We start from the raw sequence: 25,892 nt of genomic DNA, 5'->3' as shown, positions 1-25,892 counted from the left end.
CGTTGCATAAAACTTTAACCAGTGATTGTTGTTCCATAAAGCTGTGTCTATATATCGTTCTCTCTAGTGCTAAATGCCATTCAAAGACTTTATCTATACTGTATTTTCTATTCGTCTATAAATTGCATCCTTGCTCCTCAGGACTGTTAGTTGCTTACAGAGAGTTTTGATCTGGTTCTTTGTCCACTTCTAAATACGAAGTATGTGATTAAGAGTACATGTTCATATTCGGTGATTAAATAGCTAGCTACCCTTTTATTTATTTTTTCTGTGGGACTTTTAAGATTTATCGTCTGCTACCTTACAAACATAACTATGTTACTTGGCAGGTAAGAGACTGAAAGATGGTGACTATTATTACCTGTCTGGTAAATTAATATATACTGCACAGTAAGGACATGATAAACATGAGAACATGATAAAATAGCTGGAGGGTGATGTATTTCGACAGTATATGTATTCACTACATGGTTGAAAAGAAATGTGTAAATATGTGACATTTGGGGAAAAGACTGGACAATTGTGATTGCATTATCAGCCAGGTAAATCTACTGGACAATGGCGACTTATTTACAGGTGAGAGTTACCTGAATCACTGGCGACACCTATAATACCGGAAATGCAATTTGCATATAATATAAATTTTTGGAATTATTGAAATTAAATGAGTGAATTTGATATTTTTAAAATTATTTTTAAGTAGCCAAGATGGCAGGTATGTTGTTGATGTCTTTGATGGCGTTTTCAATTACAAAACAACTTGAATGAGTTCTTGAAAGTTATGTTGTTTTGATTCTTTTTCCGATATTTGAAATATTACTACTAGTACAATGCAATAGGGTGAGGTTGATTTCATAGGTTGCAGTCATTTTGCAAATCATTCCCCCTTTGAAAAGACCGTTTCTTTAAGAATGGCTACTTTTTTTTCAATATATTTGAATCAAGATCTTGAAGTACTTTAAGATGCAAAAAATACTTATATATTATAAAAAGATCATAGTGGAATGAGGACAACTTGGACCAAATCAAACTCACACCAAAGCAAACTTGGACCACTTTTTAAAAAAAAAACATTTCATAACAAACTCGGACCACTTTTCAAACACATTCGAATCACTTTCACAACACACTAGGACCACTTTTCACAACACTCCCCTTTTTTGAGACTCAGAACAATGTCCGAGTTCAAAAAATTGGTCTGAGTTTGCAAAGTCATTGGTCTGAGTTTCTTAAAAAGTGGTCTCAGTCTGTTCGAAAAGTGGTCCGAGTTTGCATAGTCAGTGTTATGAAAAGTGGACGGAGTATGATGGAATGTGTTTTAATTTTGATCTTTTAATTGTAGGATTCTATGATTGTATTGGAAAGACACCGTTTGCCTCCCTGACAGCAACAATAATATGTGTGATAGGTGTGGCAGTGTTTTGTGGATCACTGTACAGAGGATTAAGTTTGATAATAGAAGGTGTTCTCAATGATCTCTTCGGCTTCAATGTCAGCTGGTAGGTATAGTCCTCTCTTTGACAAATAAGTGATTAATTATGGTGCTACACAAACTGAGAAAGAGACAGTTCAACCAAAGCAATAGATGGACTAATTTTGTGAAACTGTTGTGCCACATTGAGAGTAAGGGCCAATAGTAGAGAGCAATGTGGCATTTGATTCCCTGATTGGTATTAATTTTGCTAAAATTATACGTCTTGATTTAGATTTCAGGGCAATAGCAACTAACAATTTTAGCAAAAGACGGATAGGTCCTATTTTTGTATGAATTCTGTGCAATACTGAGTCAAATCTGTAGTAAGATCGAAATGAAATCATATGACCATTCAATTTTAGGTTAGAGGTCATCCAAGTAGTGTTCATCATATTAGCTGTAGCAATGGCTGTATTTGGTATCATTCTCCTGGTATTTGGTTATTTAGCAACTGGTGCCACCAGAGAAAACCTCTATTCTGGAAATAAATGCATAATGGGAGGAAGAATATCTGCGGCCTTTGTAAGATCCCTTTTACACTACTTAGTTGCTATAAAACTATCACTACCCTTTGTTAAATATATACCTGATGATAATTAAGTTAAAAGCAATTTGTTTCAGGCCATCACAATTCGAAATTGTTATATTTTTGTTGGAGGATGATCAAGTTAATGAGAAAATCATTGTAGTCTAAGTTCTGAAATTCTCAGATATAATTGTTATTTCCCTTTAGTCTCCCAACTTGAGGCCTGCAATGCATAATTTGTATTCGGTTTTTTTTATTGCAAATAACAAAGAATAAGTGTAGGAAATGTAGAAGTCTTCATGTACTGAAGGTTACCATTATTGAAAACCTGTATGGTGTTAATATTCTAAGCTTCGTTCGAAAAGTTTTCATTCTCTAATCTTATTTATGTTTTTTTGTTGATGTATCTTGATTATTTACCGTGTACATCTCTTGTAGTTTATGGTAATATCATATGTATTAAGTTTAGCCTGGATAGCTATATTATCAGTAGTTGTTGTACCTATTATAATCTATGCTGCCATTAGTCAGATATGTAGCATGGAGGTCTATAGTCGTACCTCTTCCAGTTTTCACTATTGTTTTAATTTAACACAATTTGGTAAGTGATTACACTATTTCTGAATAGTTTCAATATATGATTGACTAGTAACATTATTAGATCTAAATTAAAAATAATAACAGTTAATTCAGGTTGATGAATTTGGCAAAATTATTTTGAAGATGTGACAAACAATGAAACTTTCTTTATTCAGAAGAAATTTTGTTATGTGAAATATATAACACATTTTAGCACTCTTCTTTACTTGCATTTTTATAAATATTATGGGTTCATGTGTGCGATAATGAGTAATTCTTTTTGTCTTTTGACATTATTTACAAATTATCTCATTCTATTTATTCCAGGTGTATATCGTAATGAAAGTTATGGTATGGGAGTTCAACCACCTGGTAAAGAATATCTATGTGAACACTATGAAGTTCGTAGAATGTGTGATAAGGTATGTAGTCAACAATAGATTGGTGTATCCCATAGAAAACAAAATTTCCATGGCTTAATATTTTAGAACAGGTTTTTTTTCTCAAAAGTTTGTTTCGACATACGAACATTTTTTAATGACCAACCTTTCGTTATGAGGTCATGGCCTTGACTATACTTCTTGCCTAATTTGTACCTATTTATAGGTGAGAACACCTTAATACATAAAACATGAAATGAGACATCAGGCATGAGCAGGGGCAAACTGAACACTCTTCTCTGCCATAGGAATGACACAATACCACAATTATTATTGTCACACCACAATGAATGATTACAAATTTTATTTAAAATATTTTAGTCAAAAATTGTTCTTAATGTTGTTTGAAAACAAAGCCAGTCTGACATCTAATTTACATTCAAGCAATTCTGACATGAATATTATTCTGGCTTTGTCACGGTTAAGATTTATTCGAGGGAATGGAATTTTTATGACCGAATATCCTGTTTCAATATGGAGATTGTTATGACAGGTATCAAGGTCTTAAATTGAATTTAATTATGGAAAATTTTAGAGGTCAAATGAATAAACTATTAAAATATTATTATTTTGTAATATATCACTCAACATGATATAGTTTGAAATATTATCAAAACTTGTATTAGTTGTGTGTGGGGGAAACTTTTTTTCACTCGACAAGGTAAACGAGTGCTTTTAAACCATTACTGAACAATATAGTCTAAATGACCCCTAAATGTCGTTTAAGGATTACATAAGAAAAGTAAATTACTTATAGGTCCTAATCAATTTTTAAGGACAGTTGCAGGTATTCTTGCCACCTTATTAGGGGATGTTTCAAAGAATTCCCTTTGTAGAAACATTTGTAATTACTGAGAAACTGGAATTTTAGGACATGATCTCAGATTTAAAGACTTTCTTATTGGGTGGAATGGTGACAAATAATATGGTTTGACTACATCTATCATTTAGTATCTTTAAGTATCTTAAGCCCAATGCAGACGAGGAACATTTCTGTCGACGAACAAAAACATCGAACAAATATATTTGTTTTCTGTTATCCGCAGACGACAAACATAATTCCGCAGACGACGAACATTTAGCTCGAACAATAGGCCTACGCCAGTGGCACGGAAAATCACATGACCTCAAAATGGCGACGTCCAGAAGAAAATGTAAAATTGCGTTAGCTATTTTATTAATTGTAAAAAGACGCCAACGTAGATATAGGAGCATTTGGGTCCGTACCTGGATTCAACGTCGTAAAGAGCAGGGTGTGTTCGGCAACCTTGTACAGGAGCTGTCGGGTGACGATCCAGCAATGTATCGGCGATATTTCCGGGTTGACAAAGATAAAGATGAGTTCAACACAATATTGAGGCAGATTGCGACCACATATGTACTAAAATCTCCTCCATCTCCACAGTCCAAAATTTTGTGTTGGTGGATTCACTTCGCCATTTTGAGTGTCATGTGGTCTGGCTTCGATCACTGATTGGTCTTTGAATGTTCGGCGCTAATGTTCGTCGTTAACGCAGACGGCGAACAATTTTAAAAAAAATCAAACATGTTTGATTTAACGAACAATTCTCACGAACATTTTTGTTCGTGTTTCTGTAATCCGCAGACGGTGAAAAAAATGATCGAAACAAAATTTTTACGATTGTTCGCTTAAAATTTTCGTCTGCGTTGGGCTTTAGTCACCTCATGCCTCTTAAAAGACCAAATTAAGAATTTTAAGAATTAAAAATAACATCTGACATCATTGGAATTTTGATTTGGCACTTGATAGAAGCTGGTCAACTGTACATATGTTCTGAATGTCAAAGTTAATATCTCTCACTGACCTCTGACAATCTAGAATAGATATATTTAAATCTGAAACTTTGGAATTTCATTGTATTGCATGTAAGTAAGCAAGAAGAACTTTTTCTGACACATGATAGTGCACATTGAAAAACTGCACATGCTTTTGTGTTATTTGTGCATTTACTATATCATAAAGTCACCAAAACTTAGCAATCAGAACAAATTAATTTCTAACTGTGGCAAATTTTTAACAAAATTTAAAAACTTATTATTCATGCAAAGCAGTAAATATGTTTTGTTCATATTCCTTATAATTATTTGTATTGATAAAGCCAATCGTATTGTTGTTGAGTTTTGTGATGTCTTAATAATGTTAAAGGTTTAGTGTTATTTCCATGCTAATATTACATAGTATTATCATAGTTATCATAATGACATAATTTACTTATTAAAACTTAGAGATTTTATTTCATATTTTATGCTCATACATATATACATACAAACACTCCCTTGTTAAATATTTTCCCTTGAACTCCCTTAAATTTATCAGATAAAGCAAGGTGATCTACATCTTTTGTTTTGAATTATAAAATCATTAATCATTTCTCACTATTGCATCATAAAGATATGATATATCATGTTTTGAAATCTTCAATGGCCTTAACTTTTCTGCTCTCTTTATCTGTTAATCTCAATATAATATTTCCTAAAATAAAAAATATGACTGTGATTAGAATTTTAATGAAGATTCAAGGAGACAATGAAGTTTCTAGAATGAAAAAGAATTTCTAATTCCACTTCAGTCTTTTACTGACTTTTTTCTTTATGATTTATGGTTTTTACCCCAATTGTATTCTGTTTTTTTTTCTGCAGGTATTAGAAGCTGGCCCACTATTTTGTGTGGCTTATTGTGGTGCTCTATGTATAGTATTAGGACTGGTAAGAATTGACTATTTGATATGATGATAATACTTCATTTCACAAGAAAACCCTCCTCGAATCTACCTAACAATCTATATCTAACTTCTAATCTGTGAGCTAAGATTGGACAAAAAAACAAGCCCCTGCATCTTCCTTAGGTGATTTTCAACACACTATCATCGTTCTGAGAAAGTTCTCCTTTAAAAGGACAGTTTCGCCATTTTGGTATTGAATATATGTAAACAAGTACTAGAAATCACTATAGTCACAAGTTCAAATACAGATAATTCTGGACTCACATGGATTTGAAGACTCAAATTTAGAAGGTAAACTGTAAACACAATTACTGATTAGCTTAACGATTGGTTAAATGAATTGCAAATCTGTCCCTTTAAATAAGCTTCTATTGAATTCAGAGAGTTGCTGAGAGAAATTGACACAAAGTGAAACATCTATTTCTAAATTTGAATCTGAATGATTTGGCTTATATAAATTGAAAGTTTGAAATAGAGCATACAGTTAATATGGCTAGCTTATTAAACTTTTGATTAAAAAATTCATTGCATAGTTAATTAAAAGTGAATTAATTATTGATAGAATTGAATAGATTCTTGTGTTGATATGGAATTTATGAGACTGTGTTTTACTGAACTCTCTATATTGACTATGATATACATATTCATTGCTGTTATATAGACTTGAATCTGATGGCTATCAATAACTTAGAGCATACTGTTTTCTTTTGAAGTAGAATAAATGGTTATTAAAATATATCTTTAAGTAAGAACTCTATTGAGTTCATAACCATTTAAAATGCCTTAAAATAAATTGCTTAAAGGGGCAGATGCGCCATCTTATGACCAATCATACCTTAGCCTCAAAAACAGTAATAGTGTTCACAGCTCTCAGTCGAAATATGAGCCTTGAAATCAATGTGTGTTCAGAATTATTGGCATTTGCAAGTTAAAAAGATGAGTTGTCTTTTCTGGAGATACTTCTGGAGAAAATAAATTCCTAGTTTGAGATATTTTTGAAGAAATTATGTAATTTTTGTACATTTAGTACTTCTGAAGACTATCAAGACTCTAACCAACCCCCCAGAATGGCACATCTGTCCTTTAAGGTTCCCTTAATTACCTGCTTGACTATGCCTATACAAAGAGGGTTATATTTATCATGGCTGTCCAAAAATGAGATGACAGCAGAAATATGATACAATTTTTAAATTTTTCAGATAATATTTATGGTGACACTAGCAGCAAACTATACCAGAATAAAGATATCTAAAGAATTAACTCAATATCGAGATGCTGTTGAAATGGAAGAATTAGATATTAATAGTTTAACAGATAGAAAAACACCACTACCTATTTAACATTATCATAATCATTCATTGTAAATCATTACCTGTTTATACAGTCATGGACTACCCACTCTCTGGCATCCTATTGAATAGAATTTTTTCAATTCTCTTATATAATATCTCAACAAATGGCTGTATGAAATCGTGCTGGATGATTCACCTTTCTCAATTAGGCTCAGTAAGAGTAATCAGCCTTTCAGGGATAATTCACTGGGTTTTTCTAGTGGTTTTGCATATTTTATTCTGTTAAGCCAAATAAGTTGGGCTGACCTAGACCGTATATTTAGACCCTTATATGAAATTAAGTAAGTTTCATATAGACTTTAGTCAGAGTCATTATTTTGTCATATATATTGATGCAAAAGCATATCATGAACCACCATTTACATTTTCAACATTTAACCATTCATGATATTTTGATAACAGAATTTGTAAAGGTAACCATTCCACAGCCAGCTTCTGTTCTTACTGATCAGTGCATTTGATTGGTTTAATTTCAGAACGCATCTTTCTTTTAAATGCTGTCAGCTCAAAGTATGAGTGAATAACCTACAGAAAAAAATATGAATCATTTTCTTTTTTTTAGTAAAAGAATATATAAAAACAGACAAAACATTTTGTATAAAATTTGTCATTGTTATTATATCTCATATCTCCAGTGTTATTGGAATTGTCAAGTATCTTGTAGACCATATCAAGTCGTGCTTTTCTCGTATTTCATATGTCATCATCCATCATTCCTTTCATTAGCAGATAGATTTCTAGGCTGAATCGAAACACATTACAGTCATTATGAGGCAAATTTTTATTTTCTGGTGGATAACTCTTGTTTTTCTATTTTCCTCAAATGAATTTTTCTTGAGTTTTGGAAACAAATATAAGAAATACTAGAATTAGTTTTCTTTGATGCTAAGGTTGGTAATTGAACACACACCTTATATTTTATGTAATTTGTGTGTTTTATTACTGTATTCATGTGTTGGAAACACAAGCATATTTAGATTCATTTACCTGCCATGATCACAAATTCCCTTATAATTGTACATAATCTAACATGCTCAATATTTTTTTATTAGAATGGAGGATGTTTTTAATATGCAATTTTGGTGCCTCTTGATTTTGTAATAAATTCTTTTTAAATGTGTATATAATGGAATGAAACATATGAAAATATCGTTTCAGATGATCTCTATTTTATAGTATTTTAATAATACTGAGTGCACTCTCATTTTACATTTTTTATATTTTGAACAGCTGTCACCTACTGAGAGCCACTACTGCTTAATATAACCTGAAAGTGAATAGAGACAAAATTTACATCTAATTTTTCAGTTACAGATGCACTGAAATAATATTGTACAAGTTTAGTATGACACATGATGAAAACATATCAATCATATTGATAAACAGTGTGTGAATTTATCATTTTATGATTATGCTGACAAGATATATCCAACTTTACTCTTTCTGTCCCATAAACCTAAATATTGGTGATCGTTTTACATTTTTAACATTTATTATCTAAATTGTTATTCTAACCTGTTTTGTTATGTAATATAACCTACCACTTTGTTATGTTATTTTCATTGGGTAACTAAAATATTGATATTTTAATTTTTGTGGCCTGTTATTCATTATATCAAACAGACTGTAGTCAAACAGATGTCTGTTATTTAACCATTTGATACACATGGTTATTCAGGCTTTAGTAAATTTTAACAATTTGTTAAATGTCCTATGATTATTATTGTATAACATTCTGTATATTTTGAAATTTAATAGTATTTATTATACAAGTAGTTATATATTTTTTTGGATCCATAAACAATGTTTGTTATCTTACATGTCAGTTTGAGATAGCTCAAAGGTTGTTATTTGTTTTCATATGACTCTAAACTGTTTGCACTGGTTTTATACTATTGATAAGTATTATTTTCAAAACAACACCCAATGCTTTGTATTTTAACCATCTAAAGTACCTATTTTGAGTAGTTTATGTTTATTTGATCAGCTATTACAAGGAATTCGATAAAAAAATCAAAGTTCACATCATTGCTTAAGAGTATATCATGTCTTTCTATTCCATTTCTTTCTATGTCATCCTTCGTTTACAAAACTAGCATTGATTATAAATCATAATTATGTATATAAATACTTTTGCTCAGTATCATCTGTGTAAAATATCATGAAACATTCCAATCTTTGTTCCTCCATGTTACTACTTGTCTTGTAGTGTAGCTAGAATTGTAAATTAATCTCTTTATATAGATTCCCATTAAAACTACATTAGAAGTTTTCTTTAATTTATATTGCTTATAATCAAAATAAAAGTTTCGATCTAATTGTTTGGTTCTTGATTTAAAGAATATCAAAGTAAAATTTTAAAGTATGTATATTTACTGTATTGTACAAATCCCTGTAGTTGCTGATATATATTTGCTATTTGTATTTATAAATTCTGTCAAGACATTACTTAATGTATTTTTAATGCAAAAAATAACTGTTATTTATTCCATTCTTCAGTCATTTCATTTTTTATCATTGTATATTATTCATCTTATTAATTGTTTATTTCTGCTTTTTTCAATACAAATATACAATTCTAATTGTGTTTTTTATTTTGCTTTATATTTATGTAACCAGAACAAAAAGAAACATTTAATAGATGTAAATGGAAAATAAATCCAAACATTTGTACGCACGCAATATTAATATGGTCATAGAGGTTTATGTTCTTGTTGGTGTAAATTATCATTCAAGTGGAAATATGTCACAGGCATTTTCATCACTTTATTGAAAGATGTGAACCTCAAATACAATACTCTGAATGAGAGACCGGATAGCTGCCTCTTCTAAATCAAAGATGAAGACGACAAACCCCATAATTAACAACCCCTTTCTCCCGAAACACGGAACAAATTGTTTTTAATCCACGAAAAGTCGTAGATGCCGACAGTTCTCCCATGTTCTTGTTTCTTGGAGGAATTGGAAAAGGAATATTCCTGCCGGTCGAAATCTGCCACCATCTTATCTAGAGCAGTTTGTAACTTGTCGATAAGACCTTACATGATCACTCCGACTGTGACTATTTGTTACGTGGAAACGGTCAAAGGGATAACCTAGTTTGCCTTGCAACGAACTGATGTCATCTGATTGTTGTAGTAAAAATGGAACTTTGATGCAGACTCAGAAGTAACAGATACATAAAACGGGTGATAAAAGTAAATGCTGTCCTCTAAAATCTGAAAAGGTATGTCGGGGCTCTCGTTTGACACACTTCCCCCCGGATTGCAAGCAAGAGGTAGCAGCATCGCTGAATATCCACAATTTATTGTGCAAGGTAGCAGCGCCAAACATACATCAATGCTTTTTTCCATCTTTTCTCAAACAATGGAGCCGCTAGCCAAGGTTACAAAATAGGGGTCAGGCTAGCCTAATGGAGGTACAACTGTCAAGGTTTAAAATGGATTCCAATTGCAACCCTACCATGGATGGGCTTGGGGGTTCTCCCCAAAGCAAAATAGGGGTTGATTTGGTGCATTCTGACTAGGGCATAAACGTAGGCCGTAGTAGAAGTCTTATTTTGATAATCGCTTCAGCTACCCACAAACAATTTTTCAGGTAGCTGAAGCGATTAAATAAGACATTTTGGATCGTCGCCGAATCATAGCTATGGTCTTGTTGTAATCAGGTGACAATAAGGACTTAAATACCCCATGTTTATAAAAATAGGACTGTATATAATTTAAACAGATATATATATGTAGATTATGAAACAAATGCCAAGATAAGCATGTGAAGGAAATTTTCCAGATTAATTATGTGACCTGTAGAAGGTCAGCGAGCCATTAGAAAATAATGAATTGTTTTTCTAGATAAACTATATATTATTGATTCAAAGTGTCGGTCCTGTAGAGTGGAATGTATTATTTATATAACAACTCGACCGTGGACATTTTAATTCTTGATAGCTGTTGACTCATCTTTTCTTTTTGTGCCCTATTCGTCATTCCTTTCTGATGTATCCAAGAAGCTTAGAATTAACTCAACCCTGATGAAAACATTACAATTTTTTTTAACCCTGTCCTGAAGGGAAGGGAAAACATTTGGCTTAAAAATTGGAAAATAAACACATTTTTATTGGCAGAAATGAGATGCAAGATATGTCTGCTTTGGACTAATTTAAGAGAGTGGAATCTCGGAATCCTAGTTCAATGATCAAACAATTTCATTGCGCAATTTCATCCTTAAGGGTCTGTGGTTGTTTGAAACTCATGACAGACTACTGGGCGAAACCGTTTAAAAAAGTTAACGATAATGTTTTTTGGCTTGAATAACGTCACAAATGAAATGTGATTTAAAAGAAAATTTCCGTGAAATTATTGAATCTAACGTATCCGAGTATAATTAATGTAGTGCTCATTCCAGAAATTCCGCAAAATTCCTCTAATAAAACAGATTTTAGGCAGAGTGACCAACTTTCGGCTCCCCTTTTCAAATTCAAATTCCGAGAATCTATTTTATATCAGATTCCACTTAGGACTCTGCGTTTAAATCGCATCCAAACGGTTTCCGACAAAATGATCATCGCGTTAATGATTATCAATGGCTCAATGTTGTTTAATTGATTGTTGTTAAAAAACTGACCTTAAATAAGGTCGTCGTATGGTCAAGCTCATTCACAGTGGCTAAAGTAAATATCAAGAGGCCGGTTATTACCCTGTGTGTATGTTCGTTCACCTGTTTTCTAGACTATTCGACAAGATAATCAAGCAGACAGTAAGGTACGGCTACCTTCGTTCTGCGTTTTATGGTTTGTTCTCTGCCAACAGACTGTAATCTGGTTTATTCGATGGTACGAGGATTATATGCGTAAAAAATATAACGTGATTATTTTGTAAGACACACCGAAGATATATCGACACGAGTGTTCCAGATTAGCAGCAAGGAAATGGCAAAAAAATATATATATTTTTTCTTTACATAATACGTAAATTTCGGCTCTATAGCTACAAGTTAGCTGAGGGATGGCTTTTCAGTTCTCAGCGAAACATAGTTCGTATTCTTTCCACCTGGAAAAATAAACACCTACAGCTTTTTGATCTTCATTTTTCAAATCAACAATAAAGCTTAACAAGAAATACAATCCCTCGTACAGGCATCACCGGTGAGTCGTCAGTTTGTACAAAAATCAAGTTTTGAACTCAAGAGAATGTGTTTATATGGGGTCACATTTAGGTTCTGAAAAATTTGGTAAAAGTAAGATTTGTAAAGTCACGTAGAAGAACGTGCCCAAGAAAGGTGAATGAAAGAAAACTGGTTATCATTATTATCATTAAGAAGTTTTGATATATTGTAAGGCTTGGTAGGCTACATTTGGTACGGTGGTGCATGCTTTGTAATTAAAGCTTGCCCGTCGGGTGTACTATAGTGTCGAACTGTCCTTCTTTTACATTTCCATGTGTTAGCCTGTAACATGCGCCACCATTTTTACCATTTCTCTGCTTACTAGATTCACCCAATCTACAGTTTCAGTAGGTTGGCACCGGTACTATTTATGACACGCAAAATATTTAAACGAAAACACAATTAGCTGATATTATATTAATATCCAATTAAAATAATAAACATTCCTTGATTAACAACATATTTCTGATTGAAAAAGATTACTGTAGACAAAAAGTGAAAAAATGAAGATTTATTAATGATTACATACCGTTGCTGATAGCTTTTCTTAAAAGACAATAACATTATTTTACGTAATAATAACCCATATTACTGCAAGTGAAATACTCTTTTGTTAACAAAAAGTCTGTTGCCCTGACTTGATAGGCCTATTGGTAGAACTATGAAAAAATTAGACACTCTCGGAAGGTTCCGCAAAGCTCAACCTTCCTTGGCCCCTCAACCCTCGGTCGTTAAATCATTGCCACAGTCGGGCACACAAGTTGACAGTTTATGGTCTGGGTGATATTATTCTAGAAATAACCGGTTGATAGAAATTATGCAGTAGGCCTACTACATTAAAGTAGTCTATAATCAATAATCTTTACCACTGAAAGTTGACTAGCTACTTTTAACAAATTCATTTATTATACCGATTCTACTTGACTATTGATGCCAGGGAATCATGTTTCCACAAATTTTGCCTATTGTAGGCCTAATCCTTATTCAGACGATTATATTGTTTTATATTAAAATTACCTCCCTTGCTCTTCGAACTAAGATCCATGTATTTGTCACTGTTGTTACAGAAGAAATGTCTTTGTCCCATACAGAAATTCTAGGTCAAATTCTTTATGGTAGGCCCATTAGATCATTGACACTTGGAAGAAGGCATCGGAACACAAGCTTGGAGCTTTAAGTCTTCTACAAATTGACGAATCACCAGTTTTGTGTAGTTGATTTCCCCACGAACCTAACTTTTTCCTATTAACCCATTAAAAATTGAATTTGTATTATAGATTATCTCCCTTGATGTTAAAATAAAATTGTAGGCATGCAGGTTGTCTCCCTTGGACTTTGACTTTTCTTGATTGCACAAAGAGGTAGTTTTCTACTTCGTTCATTTTGAAATGTGACTCTCAAAGTATCGATACGTTTTGTATTGCTTCTTTTTTAATTAAAAAGGAAACCCGGAACAAGAAAACACGGCTCTCTTTTAGGTCTATACAAATTGTGTTGTCTATTGATTTCGTTTGACAAAATACGAACGTGTTTATTTTCTTAACTGAAAATTATCAATAGGCTTAACAAAGTCATGCCATAGCCATAGCCTATAGGCCTAAATAAGCTTTTCTCTCGGAGCTCTGATTAGATGTATTTGCTGGCGTAAAATCCAATCAATCGAAAATTTTCTTGTGGCCTAACCCTTTTTGTTGAAGAAGCTAAACTACATAAGGCTTTTGCCTTAGTACTAGTAGGGCCTATAGCTTAAATGCCTAGACTTGTCCATCCGTTTTTTGTCCTTGTCATACAGGATTGGTCATTACTTTAGGCACTTAAGCTGTCGTCAGTGTCGGGACAATGTGTTTATGACAACTAAAAGTCCAGATCACATTTCAAAGTAGACTTAGCTTAGACATGTTTAGCCTAAGTTAGATGAAGGCCTAGCCTAAACGGTTAATAAAAGCATGTGGTAGGCCTTTTGTCGGTGATGGGAATGGTGCTATTGAGTATGGTTTGATGGATTCTACGTGTGTTATGTAAATAGCTGACGCCTAGACCCTAAGCTTGCTTATTAATGAATCATTTGCCTTAGTACACACTACTGCTTGCTAGGACGCGTCTCATAATTGTATTGGAACAGTCTAAAATTGTGCTATTAATTGTTTTAAAATAAACGTTGAATGACGGTTTTGTCTGGTAGGCCTTATTATGTAGGGTTTTATATAATAAAATATATTCAAAGAAATTAGGCTATCTAGTAGAGTAGAATGAAAATGTGGTAAAAGGGTGGTTGGGGAGGGGAGCAGGGTACATTCTAATTTTCTGTATTCGACGAGAGCTCAAATCTTAGTATACAAACACACGTGGATGCCGAATGTTACAGACAACTATTTGAGCTTGACACGATGAAGTTTCCCTTGATTTGAATGCATAGCCTAATGTTTAAAATCAATGTTAACATAGGGTAAGCTTTTTTCTCTTTCTATAGTATATAATTAATTTTGTATATTACAAACTTTTTAATAATAGCATAGATTTATAAAGGTTTGAACAACGTTTTTATAATCTTTTTTTGATTTTTTTTATATGATTTACATTAGATCATTTTCTGCATCGAAAAATTCTATTTGAAATAAATTGAAAGACATGAGTAATAATAAGATTAAAAGTTTTTAAAGAGATGTTCGATTCTTAAGGATTAGATTGCTTTAAAGTGTTCATTGTCAGTCAAAATAACTTTTACTCTGTTTCAAAGCACCAGGTCAATGAATTGGCTCCATTTTCCTTCTGCCCCCTAAAAGAGCCAAAATTCTAAACCAGCTATGCTAATAACAAATTTTCATCCGAAAACTAATCATTTGCCAAATATGGAATAAAGTTTTTTTCATATTGATTTACCAGCTGATATAGAACAGTATGTACACAAGTTATCCGAATATAATAAAGCCGAAATATTTCCAAAAACATCAACTTTTCTTTAAAAATCCCCTTTGTATTTGATAATAATTACTTATATCAGTCTATTGTGGCAAGAGGAAAAACCCCATTGGTCGAGAAAAATGGAATCGTCCTAGCCGTGTAGGTTCGCTAAATTCACCTCGCATGCCGTGTCGATTCATTTCAATAAATGGTCGTGCTGGTAACAGCACTGTTGTCTATTTTTAAAACATCTGGCTTTCCAAATCAAAATTTTAAAAAAGCAGTAAACTTTTAAAGAAAATTAAAGAAATCTTCTTTAAGAATTTTTTGAAAGGTAAGCGAAATTTCTTTTTAACGTGAATTTTATAAAAGTTATAAATGAGAAATAGTGTAAATTGGATTTAAGTATTGTTAAGAATGATTCCTAAATGTGGTATTTACATTCTACATTTGAATTGAATTTAAATATCTCAAAATATGTACATTTTATCGATACAAGTTGGCCAATTTCCTTGTATATTGTGTGTATGCCTCGGCGCGCGCTCATTAGCTACATGAATAGTACGTGGATTGAATGGAATTTTCCCCTCATATTCTCCAGTTTTATGAATGAAACTTGCCATTAGTGGGGGTTTTTTGGTTTAGATTTGAAAGTTAGACCCAACACAGTGGTCATTATCGGTATATACAATTCTTAGACCAAATAATCCCGTTTTATATTGGTTTAGCTGGTTGATATCCATTAACTCTAATGGCAATTTATGAATTTGCGCACGTGAAGTAAAGGTGAAGGTCGTTCATGAACGTTATTTCCGTGCTCAGCAGAATTCATGTCGCTGAATCACAGAAATCGATAAATTGATATTCGCCTGTGGTGAAAAAAAAAACAATACGCAGCTAAGGCGTTTTGCAAATTTTTAAATATTATTTGACTGTATGAACAATTTTTAAAAAGTTAATTGGTATCTTTTGAAAGTCATATTAATAATAGGTTGATTCAAAACTACTGGGATTGGCCTCCCAATAACCCATTAATTTTCAGAAAGGTAGACGCTTCATTGAATCTGCTTAGACTACCCCGGATATTTATAGCGTAAAGCTCTAAAACCGTGCATGTCTGACTGTTATGAGTTTATTGGGGATTCAATCTACTGTTGATTTTGGATGAGATTTTTAGATGATAACATAATATGATGTGAAACTGTAGGGCAGAAATTTCGTATATATGTATCATACCGGAATATTGTAGTATAAAATACGTAATTGTAATTTTTTAAGACTGTCAATTTTAAGTAATGAATTAAAATACATCTCCCACCATGGGTGGTAAAATGTTACAAGTCCAATTTTATGATAGTTTAATTTAGTTAGTGCAGAGGGTTGGAATGAACTTTCTTTAGAGGAATACATTCAATATTTGTTGAAATTTAACCTCTTTAACCTTGAGCTCTTAGTCTTAGGATGTTCACTCTATCAGCCAACCCAACTGAAAACTGATAAAAAGACAAATTTCAAGAGGTTTGGCCAAGGACCACCTGGTAGACATAACCACGGGGAGACTAAGATGTCTTCGATAAAAATGGTTTGTTATTCCTTTTTTTATGTCCTCTTTAATGGATGCTGATGGTTGCAAACCCTTTTTAAAACAAGTGGGGTTATAATTATGTTAAATTGTACAAGCTGTTGTACACCCACAAGATTACCTCAAGGACACAGGCCAGGTTTGTCTGCCGAATTCTTTCTATTGTATTGGTCTTTATTGGTTATTTATAGTGGGAAGGTGAAGGTATTTCTACCTGTGAGATTAATGGTCATTATTTAACAGTGTTGTCAAAACAATTTTTGTATATAAGCCAAACACTGTGGCTTATTTATGCTTCAGTAGATCTATGAATTGATCTTTAGGTCAGTGGAAATTTCCATCATTGATTGGCAGTATTGAACTGTAGTTGGGGATCTTTAATGTATGCATTGTAAGTTGATACACTGGTAGATCAGTCCAGAAACTTCATAGTTGGACTAAGTTGATCTTTCAATTGAATTGGTTATACTAGTGTAAAAGGTAATAAAACACTTCAAAAACTTTATTTGATTATAGACTCACAGCAAATTTTGGGATTTTTTTTGACAAAATTGGCTTTAATTAAAAACATACCCTTGTCATAGATATAAAATCCAGGATTTTTCTGTCAGACCTTAGACTTGATGGAACATTTACCAGCATTTTCTTCCAGGATTATCTAAAATCATTCTATATTACTAAATGGTATAATCATCATTTTTTTCTCTCTTGATAACCCTGTCTGAATGAGCATAATTTATATATCATGTGCTTGAATATATATTGTATGCTTGAATATATATTGTATGCTTGAATATATATGTGTGTGCTTGAATATATATTGTGTGCTTGAATATATATTGTATGCTTGAATATATATTGTGTGCTTGAATATATATTTTATTCTTCAAGCCTTCAATATATATTATATGCTTCACAAATTAAACATGAATTATTTTCCAACCTTGTACTTAATATTTCTCTTGATGTACACTCCTTTTTACTATCTTATCTTGAATAAAAAAAAAATGTAATTGTTATGTTTCCGGTTTAAAGTATAATTTATTGTATGATACAAATGATTTTGAGGGCTCTTGACATGATAAAAATATAAAAGCAGAGGAAACAATTATTTCTCAACATTTACCCATGAAATACAATATATTTATGTTATTACACAGTATTTTAACATTCACACCAGGAAAGTTATCTTTAAACAATTATTATGAAAAAAAGAAGGTTAACTTTTCATGATTATCATTTGAATTTTCAGTTTAAGCTAAGATTCCATTTACGCGTCATATACGCAACATATATGGAACTTGCGGATCCGTCATGCGTCAAAGATGATTCCACATGTGCGTTAAACGTATACGTTATCTTTCTTTTGACGCACAGACTTCTAGACAGATTGATGCCTTGGTCCTTAAAAAAGACAGGGAATCCCCACAAAATATGTCACATTTGGGAGATCTCCGCATGATTTTTTTTTGACGCATGACGGATACCACTTGGTTGGATAACGCTTCCGCATATATGGAATCGCACCCTCTTAAACCAACCATTTCGATTTTTAACGCATGACGGATCCGCATGATCCATATATGGAATCTTGGCGTAATGATGTGAGACCATTGCATTTTGAAATCAAACAAATTGAAGTATTGTTTCTACAATTTTCATCTGACTGAAATTGTCCCTTAATGTATTTGCTTCTGTTATTAATCCAAAGTAAGTTTTATTGTGAATTTATTTTGCAGAAAATGGATGCTCTGAGTGTTAGTACATCCAGTAATTCTGACAGTGTTGATGATTTGAAGAAACCAAAAAATAATACCGAAATGAAGCAGAGAGAAAATTGGGGAGGAAAGATGGATTTCATCCTGACCTGTATTGGTTATGCTGTTGGGTTAGGAAATATTTGGAGGTTTCCATATCTATGCTACAAATCTGGTGGAGGTAGGTTTTATTTTATTCACAAATTCCTATGTTTTGATGTATTACTGATACATCAGCAAAAAATCACACTCATGCCATGCTAAATAAAAAGCGGTTTTGGTAAATTTACTACAGTATGTCCTAATTATTAAAAGTACAAATTTCCTTGTAAATAGTTTTACAATGTAAACAAAAATGGAAGTTAGACAACCTGCAGAGACTAGAACTTGATGACACTTGATATTTACAGAAATAAAGCCAGACATAATGCATCCCCTTGCTGTCTACCTCTCACATGGTAACATTTACACAATCTTGTATAAGAGCACAAGGGTTATGGGCAGGGATAATTATATTTGGCAGTCGTTCAAAATGTGATGTTGTACATGTTTAAGATATATATTAAACTTTTGTTAGTATGTTTCAAATATTTATCTTGTTTGTTTTTTTCTAGAAAACTCATTACTTACATATTTTCAAATTTCAAGTTCAAATTTCAGGTCATTTCATTACAAATGTCATGGTTAAATTTTTATATTTGAATTAAATAGTTTTATTTATTTCAATCAAATATTATTTGAGTTGCAATTCAGAGGTGTCTGCAAACCTTAAGACATAGAGAATTTCAGAATTACATTGAGCTTTATCTTATTCATACTTCATATATGAATATTGCTAAAAGCCTATAGTTGATGCATTTTTGTGAGGACAGTGGCAGTAGCATACATCTGAAGGCTTGTGCATTGTACCTAAGAATTCATTCCATATTTGGTTTTCTGTAATATGATATACATTGAAAATTGAAGCCATTGAAATAATATAACTAGTGACTAACTGTTACCATCTGCTACCTGATATTATTTAAGATAAATATATGTTAACCAATAGGAATTGGACAGCCTAGAATTGTGTCACATAAGGTAGAGATTAAGTTGGGTCATGTAAAATTTGGTAAGGGCTCCTGCTAAAATTTTGATGAATTTTTTCTTACAAAAAAGTTGTATAGGGTCACAGCGTTTTCTGTTTTTCAAATCTTATTCGGTCACCATGTTTAGCTTAGTAGTTTATGACTTATCTATTTATGTTTAACTTGTTATTTTGACTTATTTTCATCCAAACAAAAGTAGGTTAATTCAAGGATATAGTGTCAGGTCACTGTGTATTGTTTGTTTACAATGTGTGATTACCACCATATCTGCATTAGCCATTAACCTCTTGATAAATTTTCAAGTGTTGAAAGTGATTTTTAACTTGCATCAAGTATCGCAGTTGTTTAGACATAAAAATGGTGACAAATTATCCCAGTCTCAACTTTCACACAAACTTGTGAGCACGTGCCCCTGTTGAAAAGAAACACTAAAAATATTTCTGCAGTTGTGCAAATGTTTGATTCAGAAGTATTTTTGTTGGGAGAGTATTGGTATGTTAATGACCGATGTAATGTTGTTGTTTGTTCAACTGGTTAAATCTGGTTTGTTATCTACTGTGTCTGCTATTTCTGGTTTTCCTATTGTTGGTCTGTAATTATTAAGGTAACAAACATAAAGGTACCATCAGCTTAGAGACAAATTGGCAATGATGGTTTGGTTCATTAGTTGAATTCTTGGTTAATCCCATGGTATTCTGTGTTTATTAAATCTGTATGATTACTAATGAGAATTTGGCTGATTTAGGTGATATCAGATAGATAAAACATTGTTATTAATTACTAGTATACTGTCTGCCAAATTCAGGTGTTATTTCTTCCATGACTTCACTTGATATTTATTATTCAAATTAAAAATCTCATGTTTTATAGTATGTAGTGCTTGCCATGGCCCTCCTACAAAGATTCAACTGTTCTAGTCAAAATAAATCTTAGAGGAGCTGAAAACATTCCAATTGTGTAAATGTCAATACTTTTTTCTCTACTGCTAAGTTTGAAAGTTCAGCTTGTCTTTTCAAATTATTTAAAACCACTTGAGAATTCTAAATGTAAAAACAGCATTACTTTACTTGTTTTCTCTAAAGTACATTTAAACCAAAAGAACATGCTAGAAATTATTCAATTCAATACCAAGAGAAGACTATTGTAGGGCTATAACTGTATAACGCCTTTTGCTTTAATTTCCTTATTTTTGTGTTATTTCACAGTTTCAGTTTCTATTATGTATTCTTAACACCTATAATTTATATTTGTGTTAACTAAAACACAAGTTTCAATTGTGAAAATACTTATTACAAAATTAATTTCTTTGAATTATTAAATGAAACGATTTGAAAAAATTAGGAGGGGGTGCTCACTGTGGTGTGTAGTCATTCAATGTCCTTACAATATTGTAATTGGAGCCAAACCATTGTTGAATATCTTTATTCTTGTTAAAAATTGTTAGAAATATAATCTTCAAGCTATAACCATTACTGGACATTTTACAGTGTTTATTGCTAGACTGTTGATACAGTAGAATATAGAGAAGGAGAGATAACACAAGGTACAGATTTGGGCGTAACTGAATATGATTCACTTATTTTCTACTGCATCAATAATACAGCATTGTACACTACAACTTACACTACATCTCATCCATCTCCACCTTAAATTTAATAGATTTAAAAAATGGAACACCAGATTTCAAGTGCAGGCATAGGGTTTTGATCTTTCATTCACCGATATAATAAGGTGAATTTGACATGTGTTAAAGTTTCATTAAAAATTTTTTTTGAAATATTACATATCTTATCTGAAAACAAACATTTTAGTTTGATATCTTGTACCCTCAGGTTTGCATTCTGGTATTATGTAATGTTTCAACCATCCATAATTAAAACAACATCTTTTCTGAAATCAAGAATTCTTCCATTATCATAGTGTTTTATCAACACTGCCTCTTTACTGCAGAGTAGAGAATGTGTTTCTAAGACTAAAAAATGTTTGCTGACAGGGACAGATACTAGCACCATGAAGTGATGCCAGTCCACCCTGTAGTGGTGTTCCTGGAATCTTCAATCTGGATTATAATTATTATCAGGTTATTGAGATATCCTATCAAGATGGTCATTAGATTAATTAACTACATTGATTAGTTTCATGATTCTGACAGACTTCAACTAAAAGAAAATGTAACATTCTGTAGTGATCATGAGTGATGACATGCAGAAATAAGAACAAAAAAAAAAGCTTTTTTTTTATCAAAAGAAGTACCAGAACAACAGCAGTTGAATACATTGTGCAGTCATATGGTCTGTTTCAAGATTAGAGTTGGGACTTTAAGGGATACTTTCAAATCTATTTGCAGCTGATAGAGCTTAATTTCAATTTTACACTTGAAGTCTGCAAATCTGCAAACTGAATAAGAAGTTTATATAATTTATGTATAAATATCTATAATGTAATTAATATATAGAAATGTGATCTTACTATATCTCTGTTACCCACCTGGGTAATTAGCCTAATTAGGATGTGTACATGTTCCTTTTATCTTTATTGGATTGAAAGAGAAAGATCTGTGAGAGATGGATTGTGCCAAGCTTTGAGCTTAACATGAAAGCTTTTAGAAATTGCATTTTTATAGGTTTCTCAAGGTTGAACTAGTATCTATTCCTAATGATATTTTCCAGCTCCTCAAACTAAACTAGAATTATTGATAATTAAAATTCATAACCAGTATGGACATTATTTTACCTTGTATGAAAATGAAAGATTAAAATAAGATATGTCAGTTGGGTAGAATATATGACAACATTTCTATAGAATTTGATAAGTTCTGAAAGAAACTTACAAGACACATAGAATAAAAGGTATTGTATTTATAATACAAGTTTAAGGAACCAATCCCTGGCAGCTAAAAACATATTTAACCTGATTTATAGAAGAAGTAGGTTAAGTAGAATTTTTATATAATGATAGGGCCAGGCTACTATATATACTAAATAGGTACTGTCTTACATTGTTTTCATTAGCATAAATTTTTATATGATAAATCATCAGTTATATATAGTGACCTTGATCTTTGAGTTAAAAAAAACCTGACCAATCACTATGCTGTGAAATTTTTATTAGTGCAAAGGTATTTTCAGAGTTGATGCAAGAATATGGATAGATACATAATGTCAAGGGCGTCTCAAAGTGACAGTGTTGTCTATATCCATGCATTGCACTATTGCACATTTAGTTGTTAATATTGTGCTGTCTTAAGGAATCAAGCCAACTTGATAAAAAATAGCATAATTCAGACGCACCTTTCAAATTGTGAAATCATAATCTGTCCCTTTAATTTATGTAAAGTAGGTAATCTGTTGTCCAGATGTCAAACTGACAATTCATCACCTCTCTCAGATGGTAAACAATGGTTAACAAAACAGTAATCTTCTGACTCAGATTATCCATAGAGGTCACCTTTAATAATAAAAGTCAATATTCTTAAAGTTGGAGAGTCTTCAACATTAAAACTTGATAGCTAATATCAATATCAAAGTCTTTGATTATGTTATCTTGAAATTTGGATTGCTATCCTTATCTCCTGATTACCGTGTTTATCCATCTTGAATTTCAAGGTGTGACAAAGGCCAGAATCCAGAGACAGAATAACCACAAAAGTTTGCAGTCACTAAGGATAAGGATATCCATGAACTTTTATCCATATATACTGACACCACAACACTGGATATTTTCTGAAACTTAGCTTAAAGGAAACATTTTGAAATGTAATTATGGTTTGAAGACAAAAAAATTTGATAACAACTAACTTTATGAAAACATTGACTATATATTGTAACATTTACAAAAATCAAAAAATTTCAGATTTTCTGAAATCTAGCTTTATGGAAACTGTTTGAAATAGTTATCGTAATTTTCACAATCTTGACCTGAGGGAGATTTAGTTAAGGCGTGACAAATAAACCAAATCTTGAAGATAAATCAGAGAAACTAGATATAATCTTAGTTATCTTGTTTTTATCAAGATTTTATTATTCAAATACACAACTAGTGTTTAATATATGATACTTGTAATCTGATTTTGAAGTGACAATGTTTACTAACAGGGGTTTTGATATGCGTGTAACTTGCCAGTCAAGTTCAATTTGAAACTAACTATCTGTCTGTGGATGCTTAAACAGATATTCATACCTTAGCATGGCAGTAAAACTATTTATCGAGAAAGTGTGATGTCTGTTGATTGCAGACCTATTTTTCAGTCAGGTTTTTACTAAGCTTAAAAATGTTTGTATTTGATTTAGATTTTTATGGAGATTCTTATAGAAATGACAAAAATTTTTCTGAGATATTTTTTAGAAATTCATGAACAAAAATTTGTAATGAATCTACATTTAGCTGGTAGAATGTCTGGCAATATATATCTGAAGGCAAGAGCCCTGGTTCATTGTAAATTTAATGCTAACACAATATTTACAGAGAGGGAGGGATATTTCAATAAAACATGGGATTTATGATTGAAATTATATACGATATTTTCTGAAGTTGGCCTTTATATCAATATTGTATGTTACATGTATTCAAGTGTTCAGAGATTCATATAACTACCTAGATATGATCAAATACTCTCAACTTGTATTACTTATATATATATATAACTTATATTACAGCTTATAAACTCATTATTAAGCTCATTGAATACCCATTTAATGCTCCAATTTGATTAAGAACATGTCTCAAGTTTTGTCTATGATGTGACAATGTCTTTTTAGATGTAAAACTCGTCACAAGACAAATTTTTATTCAGATTTTTTGCCGAAACGTACCCTGATGCTATATTAGCATGAAAGTATGTAGTTGACAAAGTAACTATGCCTTCTTGATATTTTCATTGAGGTGCTAATATAGCTTTTGTAACCATGCAAAGTGAGTGCCAATAATTAATATGCTAACATCTGTTATATTATGTTACTGCATACATTTATTAACAGATAAGTCATGTGATCTGTATGTAGATCTGTATAAACCTTTAATGGCAGAAGGCCTAAATTTATAAAAAAAACTATGGTTATGAAAGTTTTCTGATTCGCCTTCATTTCGTGTTTTGTCTGATTAGATCTGAAATTATAAACATTATCTGTCCTAAAAAAAATAATCATAGTAAATTGTAGATTTTTCACATTATTCAATGTCACTGTTATGATACTTGCCATGATCAACAAGGGAGTTGTTTAAAAAAAAAAAAAAAAATGATATTGTTCTTTTATCTTATGGAACAAAATATCTTCTTTATCTTTGACATCAGAGAATTTTGTCTGAGAATTTGCCTTTTTGTACTAGATCAGAGATAAATTGTTATTACGCAGTTTTCTGAAATTGAGATAGAATGTGTAATAATTGGAAATAATTATCTTATTAAAGAAATATTTTGTATAAGGGTACTGACTGTTTCTTGGCATTGGTTTGTTTGATAAACTAATAGACTTTTTTGCACCAAAATCTTGAAACCTTATTGATTTGTTTTGGTGCTAATAAGTCTGATATATACTATCACTAAATATAAGACACAAAAATTTACCTTTATTCTTTGTAACATTTTTTTGGCACTAGTTTTATTGAAAAATGCTCTTAGCATCATTTGTTCCCCTGTGTGTTATCTGTGTGTTATCTGTGCATTTTACGAGGAGAATGACCTTTTTATGTTTGATTGTAGAATATAATTCACAACATATTGGTTTCTTAATGCATTTCCTGTCTTTGATAAGGGGTTTGATTGTAAATTGCATATTACAATTACGTACTTACACAAGACTATTTCTTAATATTAGTACATATTGTTCAACCATGATAGACTTGCGATGTTAATGGAAAATTGGTTTCATATTGTATAAGATATTTATTGGCTCATAGCATGAACTGGTAGACAATTGTGATAGGTATGAAACACAATATGGTAATGAATTTGTTTTAGATTTATAAACAGAAGTTATTACTTGTCTTACATAGAAAAGATTGTTGTTGGAGGTCTACAAGATATATATTTAGATGTGAACTGAGAAATTATACCATAACATACAGTCACAGTGGTTTGCTGCTATTAATGTCACAGGCATCAAACATTATTCCATATGTTGTCTTGATACTCTGTCTCCCTTGTTGCAAATTTGTTAGCTGATGGATTTCAGGTTTTTGATGATGACTTAATATATTTCAATACAAGTTCTTTATTAGATTTAAATAAACTATGTGAGTGGGAAGAAAACAGAAGATAAAGAAAGTCTTCATATTTTGTTGAAGAAGG

At 31.8% G+C, this 25,892-nt stretch overlaps 2 protein-coding genes across 2 annotated transcripts in view; both read left to right on the top strand.

Moving 5' to 3' along the window:
- Positions 1-708: 708 nt before the first annotated feature.
- On the top strand, positions 709-7,103 carry LOTGIDRAFT_165539 (hypothetical protein; the record flags this gene model as incomplete). Its single annotated transcript, XM_009062577.1, has 7 exons — positions 709-715; positions 1,343-1,499; positions 1,837-1,996; positions 2,439-2,601; positions 2,907-3,001; positions 5,681-5,746; positions 6,963-7,103. 7 exons carry the CDS (start codon positions 709-711, stop codon positions 7,101-7,103), a joined length of 789 nt encoding a protein of 262 aa, XP_009060825.1.
- An 11,478-nt stretch (positions 7,104-18,581) lies between these two features.
- The window catches only part of LOTGIDRAFT_219163 (hypothetical protein), a gene marked incomplete at its 5' end in the record, with an annotated part of 29,896 nt that continues 22,585 nt past the window's right edge, over positions 18,582-25,892 (top strand). The window contains one exon of the mRNA XM_009062576.1: positions 18,582-18,699. Within this exon, the coding sequence (XP_009060824.1) occupies positions 18,582-18,699 (118 nt within the window). The remainder of the gene's footprint in view (positions 18,700-25,892) is intronic.

Source organism: Lottia gigantea, assembly GCF_000327385.1.
Source record: "Lottia gigantea unplaced genomic scaffold LOTGIsca_52, whole genome shotgun sequence".
NCBI classification, from domain to species: domain Eukaryota; kingdom Metazoa; phylum Mollusca; class Gastropoda; family Lottiidae; genus Lottia; species Lottia gigantea.
The sequence above is the reverse complement of the archived record's forward strand: the minus strand, read 5'-3'. Positions and strand labels throughout refer to the sequence as shown.